This window comes from Dipodomys ordii, unplaced genomic scaffold (genome assembly GCF_000151885.1).
Source record: "Dipodomys ordii isolate 6190 unplaced genomic scaffold, Dord_2.0 Scaffold54, whole genome shotgun sequence".
NCBI lineage: Eukaryota > Metazoa > Chordata > Mammalia > Rodentia > Heteromyidae > Dipodomys > Dipodomys ordii.
In genome coordinates this window covers 2,363,963-2,373,116 of record NW_012267270.1, presented here as the reverse complement: position 1 = coordinate 2,373,116, position 9,154 = coordinate 2,363,963, and the positions used below count along the sequence as shown (strand labels likewise).

General features: G+C 60.0%; 1 protein-coding gene across 2 annotated transcripts; it reads right to left on the bottom strand.

Annotated features, from left to right (window-relative positions):
- Window positions 1-1,107: 1,107 nt before the first annotated feature.
- Mrpl21 (mitochondrial ribosomal protein L21) lies at window positions 1,108-7,785 on the bottom strand. 2 transcript variants are annotated; one of them, XM_013020964.1, is made up of 6 exons: window positions 7,622-7,785; window positions 5,075-5,160; window positions 4,045-4,208; window positions 2,984-3,036; window positions 2,587-2,690; window positions 1,108-1,321 (listed from the first exon to the last, which is right to left on the bottom strand). In XM_013020964.1, the coding sequence occupies exons 1-6, from the start codon at window positions 7,768-7,770 to the stop codon at window positions 1,257-1,259; spliced, it is 621 nt and encodes a 206-aa protein (XP_012876418.1). In that variant the 5' UTR covers window positions 7,771-7,785; the 3' UTR covers window positions 1,108-1,256. The 2 variants fall into 2 exon arrangements, with proteins under 2 accessions (XP_012876418.1, XP_012876419.1); XM_013020965.1 differs by having other exon boundaries at window positions 7,610-7,680.
- Window positions 7,786-9,154: the final 1,369 nt, after the last annotated feature.

Genomic DNA, 9,154 nt, shown 5'->3' with positions numbered 1-9,154 from the left:
AGGGCCAGGGAGTGTGCAGGGAGAGGCAGGGCCGGGGTGCCGTGCAGGGAGAGGCAGGGCGGGGGTGCTGTGCAGCGAGAGGCAGGGCCGGGGCGCCCGTGCAGGGAGAGGCAGGGCCGGGGCGCCGTGCAGGGAGAGGCAGGGCCGGGGCGCCGTGCAGGGAGAGGCAGGGCCGGGGCGCCGTGCAGGGAGAGGCAGGGCCACGCTCGGTTTGGCAGCCATGCACGGGTGGAAGTGGGGAGCCACGGGCTGCAGCCCCAGACATGGGCTAGTGGAGGAGCCCGGAGCGCAGCCCTGGGCACGAGGGGTGGAGGTGGGGAGGGGGGTGGCGGCCCCTCAGATCCGGAGACAGACTCCCCAGTAGATGGCCACAGACATCGTCACAGCTTTGTGCCCGTGGACTTGTGGCAGAGGTGGCAGTTCTATCTCTACCACTCAACCCCAAACAACCCCAAACAAATGAGTGGGCCAGGTATAGCAGCTCATGCCTGTAAGACAGACGTTCATGAGACCCCATCTCAACCAGTGGTGGAGCGCAGGAGCACCCCACACGCCAGGCTCCTGCCCGATCTGTGCACCGCCCCGAGCCCGCGGCCCGGCCTCGTCATGCAGGTGCTGCAGGGGCGTCCTGCAGGGCACTGGCTTCGAGTGCCCATCTCCGCCTCTGGAGAGGGCATGGACTGCTGGGCAGCAGGAGGACGTGTTTCTGCGTCCCTTGGGGTGGACACTGAGTCCTCCCTGTGTCCTCCCTGCTGCAGCCTGGCCTTGCGAGCAGCCTAGTCTCGCCCCTGACCGCAGAGGCCCCCAGGGTGGAGGGCGGGGCAGGGACAGAGCAGGAGCAGGTGCATTCAGACTAGGCTAGAGTTCACCCCAGGGGTGTCTGCTCCCAGGGCCAGCTGTGAAACCCAAGCTGCTCCCCTGGACTCTGCCACCGGGGTGGGGGGCTGAGGGTGGAAAATGTCCTCAGTGCGGGATTCATACCCCACCGCAGGCTCCGCCTTCTCCAAGGACACGTTTATTTTCACTTTTTTCATTTTTTTGTGTGCGGGTCCTGGGCTTGAGCGCGGCGGGGGCGCTGTCCCTGAGCCTTGGTGCTCTAGGCTAGTGCTCTACCACTGGGGCCACAGCCTCATGCCTGGGTTTTTGGCGGTTCCTTGGAGATGAGTCTCGTGGGCCTTCCTGCCCGGGCGGCCTCCACACTGCTGTCCTCAGACCTCAGCCTCCTACCTTCACGCTCATAAACGTCAGCGGGGCGGTCACAGCAGGCGCGGGGCGATCTCGATGCTGTTAATGCGGAGGATGGTCTGTGGGTTCACGTTAACTGGGGGAGAGAGCAAGGTCATGGGTAGCTGGGTCCCGCCCATCGAGGGCTAGCCGCAGGCCGGGGAGGCCCAGCACCCAGCTGCCCCGTGGCCATGGTGCTCCTGCCTGGAGGCAGGCAAGCCCCGGTGTGGCCAGCGGGGCTGCCAGGGCCCCAGGGCTGGCAGGACAGGCCTCCGCAGCCCACCTACTAGACATGAGCCGTGTGCGCCCCCTCCAGGACTGGAGGGGAAAGGCAGCCGCCGCTGGCACCCACTGGCTTCCCTGGCTGATCTGCCACTGGGAGGCAGCGCGGCCTCCCCCCAGGCAGGAAGCTGGCACGGGCCGCCCAGCCACCTCCGGCTGACACACACACGCCACACCACAGGCCTGGTGTGCCCCGACCCCGGCCCCCCGGGAGATTGCCAACCCACCTGTTCCCCTCTGGGTCCTCTCTCACAGCCTGTCATGCCTGCGCCCCCTGCAGTGACCCCACACCCTCTAGCCAGGAGACGCTGGCGCCTCCCCATGGCTGAACTCTGTCCTGTCCCGGCTGTGCCCCCAACGCCTGCGTGATGCCTGCGAGACCTCGGCTCCCGCCATCTCACCCTGCCGGGCCCACCCGGCTCCCAACGCGCTCTCCAGGCCAACACTCTAGCTGTGGCCCCTCCACCATCTTCAACCCTGCCAGCCCTGGCCTCGGCCCTTGGCATGGCCTTGGCAGGCCGCTGCACCGCAGCCCATTTAAAGGACTTAATGTAATGCCCGTCAGATCGCCTGCGGGCTGCCCGGCTAACCCGAGGAGGGCACTGCCACCGTGGCCCCCGCAGGATACGATCCTCCTTGGCGTGAGCTCGGAGACGCAGGCCCGCCCCGCCCCGTCCCATTCTGGCTCCAGATGGCAACCGCACAGCACTCCGCTGCCCAGCGCCCCCCTGCGTCCTGGCTCCATGGCCAATGTGGGAATGCCCGCAACGCCGCCAGCGCCACCAAGACGTCAACACGGCTCTCACGTGTCTCGTGCTGAGTCCTGGTGGGGTCAGGGTTCACAGCTACTCTGGAACTGCCCTAATCTTGGCCAATAGTGTGAGCAACCCCAGGAGACCTGGTCCACACAGCCCTGGTAACCGTTACCAGGGGCGGCCTCCGCGGGGACACAGCCCCGCAGCGCCGGCAGTGGCTCAGGGCCAGCCTCCGCAGGACACAGCCCCGCGGTGCCAGCTGTGTGGCTCAGGGCGGCTCAGGGCCAGCCTCCGCGGGCGCCCGCGACACAGCGCTCTCACTTACTGTGCTTCTTCTTGAAGTTTTTCCTTTTCCTAAATTTCATGTTGACTTTTGGCCATGATTCTGTCTTCTCGATGACTGTGGCTTCCACCTGAACGAGATCCTTACTGGAAGGAAGGACACGGGAGAGCAGATGACCTCCTGATTAGCCTGGCTCTCGAGTGCCAGCCCACACTGAAGCTGCAGGTCTGCACTGTAGGTGCCCTGAAAAATCCTGAGTGCTGCGCGGGATGAGCTGGTGACTGGGGTCCTCTGGGGGGTCCTTGTGGGACACCAGTTCCCCCCCCCCCCGAGCACACGGACACACACTGTAGTCAGGGTGGCCGCCAGGGCCCTGGACACCACCTGGGCTGCCGCACCATGTCCACCCACACACCCAGCCCTCGCCCGCAGCCCTCACCTGAGCAGCGGCTTGCCCAGCAGGGTGAAGTCGTGTGCCCCGACCAGCAGAACCTGAGAAAGTGACGCGGGAGTTCAGTGCTGCTCCACAGACAGCCCGTGTGCACAGAGCAAGGTGGGCCTCAAAGCTGCCATGCCCCGGCCACTGCCTCCTGAGTGCTGGGACTACAGGCATGAGCCCCCATGCCCAGCAAAGGAGCAACATGCATTTTCATAGAACAGTGGGCAAATGACGCACCTTAAGGTAGTAAAAGGAGTGTCCACCTTCTTTGTTTCCAGGGCCTGGGGCTGGTGATGGACCCGAACACAGAGCATGCAGTGTGTGCTCTGTCCCAAGCTCCACCCCAGCCCCAGTGCTCATGTGAGAGGCTGTGATGGGGTGCTCGGATGGGGTTAGGGGCGGCAGAGCACATGGGTGGCCCGTGCCAGGCTCTGGTCCACGCCCTGCACCTCAAGAAAAATGTGTCCACAGCACTCAGCTCTGCCAGCTGCCGGCTTGTTTTAGGTTCTGAGACCCGCTCTAGACCAGAGACATGGGCTCTGTGATACAAATACACAAAGCTCCAATCGCAAAGCAGAGTTCTAACGAGTAAAGGAAATCCTCTCCCTCACGTTAAGCATACCCTAACAAGTCCACTGCAGAGAGCTGTGACTGCGTAAAGAGAGGGTCAGGGCGAGCGGCTCACAGGACAGAGCTGCTGCACACGCTCAGCTCTGCAGGTCCATGGCGGCTGGGAAGCTGCCCTGGGGAGCCAGGGGGCCAGCTGGACCCAGAGGTCGGGAAGGGCGTCTCCATGGGGGGCCAGGAGACCCCGCCCCACGCTTCCCTGGACGTCCTCACCCCTGAGATCCAGCACTCCTGGGCCAGGGAGCGGGGGGCGTGGATGGTGACGATGGTACGCAGACAGCAGGGCAAAGCCATCAGGCCTTTGTCCCCTTAGAGTGAGTCTACGGGGCCAGGGCAAGCTGGGAGCGGTGGCCGGCTCCGTCCTGCACCCAAGTGGGGAGGGCACATGGGTTGGCCAGCCCCACCTTCTCCCCCCCCACCCCGTCCCGTCTCACCTTCTCCAGGCGAATCCTGTCTCCGCACTGGATGTCCAGCTCGTTTTCAATTAAAATCAGGTCCTCTGAGGTCACCTTCCACTGGTGGCCGGCAAAGTGCACCACAGCGAAGAGCCGGCCATACTGGCCCGCGGAGATCATCCCGTTCACTTTCCTCACCACCTCTGGGGGGGGGGGGGACAGGAAGGGGCAGCTGCTCTGGCCGGTATTCCACCCAACATGGAGTGCCAGGTACAGGGCCCTGGGTAGATGTGCAGACTGACCCTGCCTGAGCCCCTGCAGTGCTGAGCCTGGGTACCCCCCCCCCAGAGTTCTGGCGTGGTGGCCCGTGATCCTGTGCAGTTCCAGGGCCCAGGCACTCTTGCGAACCTCTGGCCGGGTGTCAGCAAGCCTGGCTCACTCCTACAGCTGTGGGAAAACTGGGTTGAGTGCGGCCCGAGAAAGGAAAGGGGAGGTCTTGCTGGAGGGGCACCCAGTGTAACCCCGAAGCTGGCAGGTTCTGTGCCGGTCCCCACATAGCTCCTGCCCCTGCCGAGTGGGGACCACAGGTGAGCCCACCACACCTGCCTCAGTCGCTTATATTTTTAGGTGCTGATACTGGGGCTTGAACTCAGAGCTTGGGTGCTGTTCCTGAGCCCTTTTTGCTCAAGGCTGGCACTTTACCACTTGAGCCACAGCTCTACTTCCAGCCTCTTGCTGGTTAACTGGAGATATGAGTCTCAGGGACTCTGCTGCCCAGGCTGGCTTTGAACTGCGATCCTTAGATCTCAGCTTCCTGAGTAGCTAGGATTGCAGGTGTGAGCCCCCGCGCCAGCTTTGGGTGTGGGGACCCAGGCATCCACCACGAGAGGTCGCCCTCCCCGTTGTCTGCTAGAACCCAGGCAGCTGCTGGGTGGCTGGCTGGCTGTGAATGAGCCTCTTAAACTTGGGCATTTCACATGGAAACCAAACCAGGCTATGACTAGGCCCACAGGGACACCTGGGCTCCGGCCCTGAGGCACGACCACCACCGAATGACGGATGTCTTTACCTGTGTGGTACCTGGTCTCCTCCACGGGGTCTGGCAGGACAACTTCCGGCCATGGAGGGGAACTCAGGGAGGTTTTGGGAACGTACCTGTAACACATTTCATACACCCACGTCACGCGTGACAGGAAGCTTTGAGTCCCCAAGCAAGGCCGCCAGGTCACGTGTTAGGAGGGGAAGGACCTGTATCCTCAGAGCCCTCGGGAGGGATGCCGAGGGGTGCTGGGAGTGTGAACTATGGAGAGGTTGAGGGGTTCCACAACACCGGTGCTCTGGGGCCTCGGTGTACCCTGCGGGATCTGCACGCCCCTCAGGACTGCGTGCACCCTACAGCAGCAGCTTACCAGTCCCCAGCATCCTGCTCCACAGGACAGGCACAGACCTGAGACCAGGGCGGCCTGTCGTGACCACATGCCCCGTGGGCTGCGTGCAGTCTGTGCTCTGAATGGTGCATTCCTACCCTGCCGAGCCCTGGGACACCAGCGCCAGGGACTGAGGCCTGGCAGTGACCTTGACAGGCCAGGGACTGAGGCCTGGCAGTGACCTTGACAGGCCAGGGACTGAGGCCTGGCAGTGACCTTGACAGGCCAGGGACTGAGCCTGGCAGTGACCTTGACAGGCCAGGGACTGAGGCCTGGCAGTGACCTTGACAGGCCAGGACTGAGGCCTGGCAGTGACCTTGACAGGCCAGGGACTGAGGCCTGGCAGTGACCTTGACAGGCCAGGGACTGAGGCCTGGCAGTGACCTTGACAGGCCAGGGACTGAGGCCTGGCAGTGACCTTGGCAGGCCAGGATGTTCTTTGGTGTGTGTGTGTGTGTGTGTGTGCGTGTGCACTGGTACTGGGGCTAGAACTCAGGGCCTGGGCGCTGTCCCTAAGCTTTTTTTGCTCAAGGCTGGTGCTGTACCAGATATACTGTTCTACTTGTGGCTTTTTTTTTTTTTTTTGGTCATGGGGCTTGAACTCTGGGTTTGGGAGCTGTCCCTCAGCTCTTCAACTCAAGGTGAGCACTCTACCGCTTGAGCCATAGCACTACTTCCGGTTTTCTATTGGTTTACTGGAGATAAGAGTCTCACGGACTTTCCTGCCTGGGCTGGCTTTGAACCATGATCCTCAGATCTCAGCCTCCTGAGTAGTTAGTATTACAGGCGTGAACCACCAGCGCCTGGCTTACTTGTAGCTTTTTTGCTGGTTAACTGGAGATGAGAGTCTCACAAACTTTTTATGCCCTGATTGATTTCCAACTTCAATCCTCAGATCTCAGCCTCCTGAGCAGCTAGGATTACAGGTGTGAGGTACTGCACTTGGCTCAGAAGCTTTTTTTTTTTTTTTTTTTGGTCGGTGGTGGGGCTTGAACTTGGGCCTGGGCACTGTTCCTAAGCTCTCCAGCTCAAGGAGAGTGTTCTATCAATTGAGCCACAGTGCCACTTCCGGTTTTCTGGTAGTTAATTGGAGATAAGTGTCTCGTGGACTTTCCTGCCTGGGCTGGCTTATACCGCAATCCTCAGATCTCAGCCTCCTGAGTAGCTAGGATTACAGGCATGAGCCACTAGTGCCTGGCTTCAGAAGCTGTTCTTTAGAAGTCTGCCCTGTTCAGCCTCCTAGACTGGGGGGTCCAGGGCCAGATGAAGACCATGAGCAGAGAGAGCTTTGCAGAAATGTCAGGAAAACAGACCCTGGTAACATCAGCACTAACTTCTCCTTTTGAGAGCTGAGACGCCAGGTCCCATCAGCAGCCCGCGCCAGCGCTGCACAGCCATGTGTCTATTCTTTTTTTTTTTTTTGGTCGGTTGTGGGGCTTGAACTCTGGGCTTGGGCGTTATCCCTCAGTTCTTCAGCTCAAGGTGAACACTCTATTGCTTGAGCTACAATGCCATTTCTGGTTTTCTAGTGGTTTATTGGCGATAAAGAGTTTCACGGACTTTCCTGCCCGGGCTGGCTTTGAACCGTGATCCTCAGATCTCAGCCTCCTGAAGCTAGGATTACAGGTGTGAGCCACCAGTGCCTGTGTTCATTCTGTAGCTCTGCACGGGAACCGGGGCCTCCCAGCCCCACCGTAGCACTGTGAACTATTTAAACATTCTCCTTTGCTGGACGTTCAAGCCCCATTGGATCGGTACCTATGGCCTCCACCAGGAGCAGGTGAGGGCCAGTGACTCGGAGTCCCTGGCTGCAGACACTGGCCGGCCCGGTGGCACCCGTGGCTGCGAGGCCACAGCAGAGCACCACAGCCCCCTGCGCTTCCGGCCTGTCCCTACCCCTGGCTGTGACCCGTCCCAACTCTGTTACATTAACCTTTTCTAAGCCGGGCATCTGAACGAGGGATATGCTTTCTCTGTCTAGAAACCCTGAGTGGCTAGGCTTCCCGTTGGTGACGTGGCCTGGGCACCGCGGCCTGCGCCTCCACAGCCTCCACTCTACGGAGGGCTCAGAAAACTATGGCCCAAAAAGCTGAAGTGAAAAGCTCAAACCCAGACCCCACCATAGGAAGCCCAATGTTGAGAAAGTTCTCGAGAGGAAGGGGGATCAGCAAACCCACATTTGGTATTACCCTGGTGGAAACGGGGCGCTCTGCGAGCTGTTCCTTCGTGTGGCAGACCAGAGGGGGCCTGAGGGACAAGAAAACACATCCATCACCGTGAGGCGCACGGGCCAGACGCGGGGCCGCACTAACCCACCACCGCCTGAAAGCTCAGGCATGCGCTAACCAGAAGGAACCTCACCGGGGACCCCAACGAACAGCACGGGGCTTTGGGCTTCTAAAACATCAGTCAGGGCTGGACTCTGGTGGCTCACACCTATAATCCTAGCTACTCAGGAGGCTGAGATCTGAGGATCTCAGTTCAAAGCCAGCCCAGGCAGGAAAGGCTTTGAGACTCTTTTTTTGGGGGAGGGTGAGGGGGGTCCAGTTGTGGGGCCTGAACTCTGGGCCTGGGCTCTGTCCCTCAGCTCTTCAGCTCACGGCTAGCGCTCTACCACTTGAGCCACAGCACCACTTCCGGCTTCTTTCTTTTTCTTATGTGGTGCTGAAGAATCGAACCCAGGGCCTCATGCATTCAAGGCAAGTGCTCTACCACTGAGCCACCTTCCCAGCCCCCTGTGAGACTTTTTTTTTTTTTTTTTTGTCAGTCGTGGGGCTTGAACTCTGGGCCTGGGCGCTGTCCCTCAGCTCTTCAGCTCAAGGCGAGCGCTCCACCGCTTGAGCTACAGAGCCACTTCCGGTTTTCTGGTGGTTTATTGGAGATAGGAGTCTCACGGTCTCTCCTGCCCGGGCTGGCTTTGAACCGCGATCCTCAGATCTCAGCCTCCTGAGTAGCTAGGATTACAGGCGTGAGCCACCAGCGCCCGGCCCCTGTGAGACTCTTATCTCCAATAAACCACCAGAGAACTGGAAGTGGAACTGTGGCTCAAGTGGTAGAGTGCTCACCTTGAGCTGAAGAGCTCACAGACAGTGCCCAAGCCCAGAGTTCAAGCCCCATGACTGACAAAAACAAATAACAACAACAAAATCAGCTCACATCCTGCTGTGGCCAGAACCTTCCAGCAGCTTCCACCTCACTCAGTGAAAATGCCAAGTCCTCTAACACCAGTGGTTCACCTGCCCCTGTCCTCTGACTTCCTGGTCATGGTGGGGCCTGCGGGGCCTCTCCCTGGGCCTCACCAGGTACCCACAAACTCGTCCCCTCCCTTCCTGTGGGTGCCCACCAAGCACCACGGCAGGAGAGAGGTCTTCCCCAGACACAGAAGTTGAATCCCACTGAATGTGGTGGTGTACACCCATAATACCATCTTCCTGCCTCTGCATTCTAGTATTTAGAAGTTAGAGGAAGGAAGATTATGAGTTCCAGGCCAACCTGGACTATAGAGGGAGACCCTGCCACAAAAAACTAACAGCTGAAGGAGGTGGCTCATACCCATAAATCATCAATCAAGCTAAGACCCACATTCAAAGTCTACCCGCTAACCAAACAAGCAAACCCTTCCCACCCCAATTCATCCTTTCTTACTCTCCATAAGCCCTATTAGTTTTCAAATACACCAAGTGTGTTATTTTACAAAACTGCCTGACTCTCTCCCCCATCAG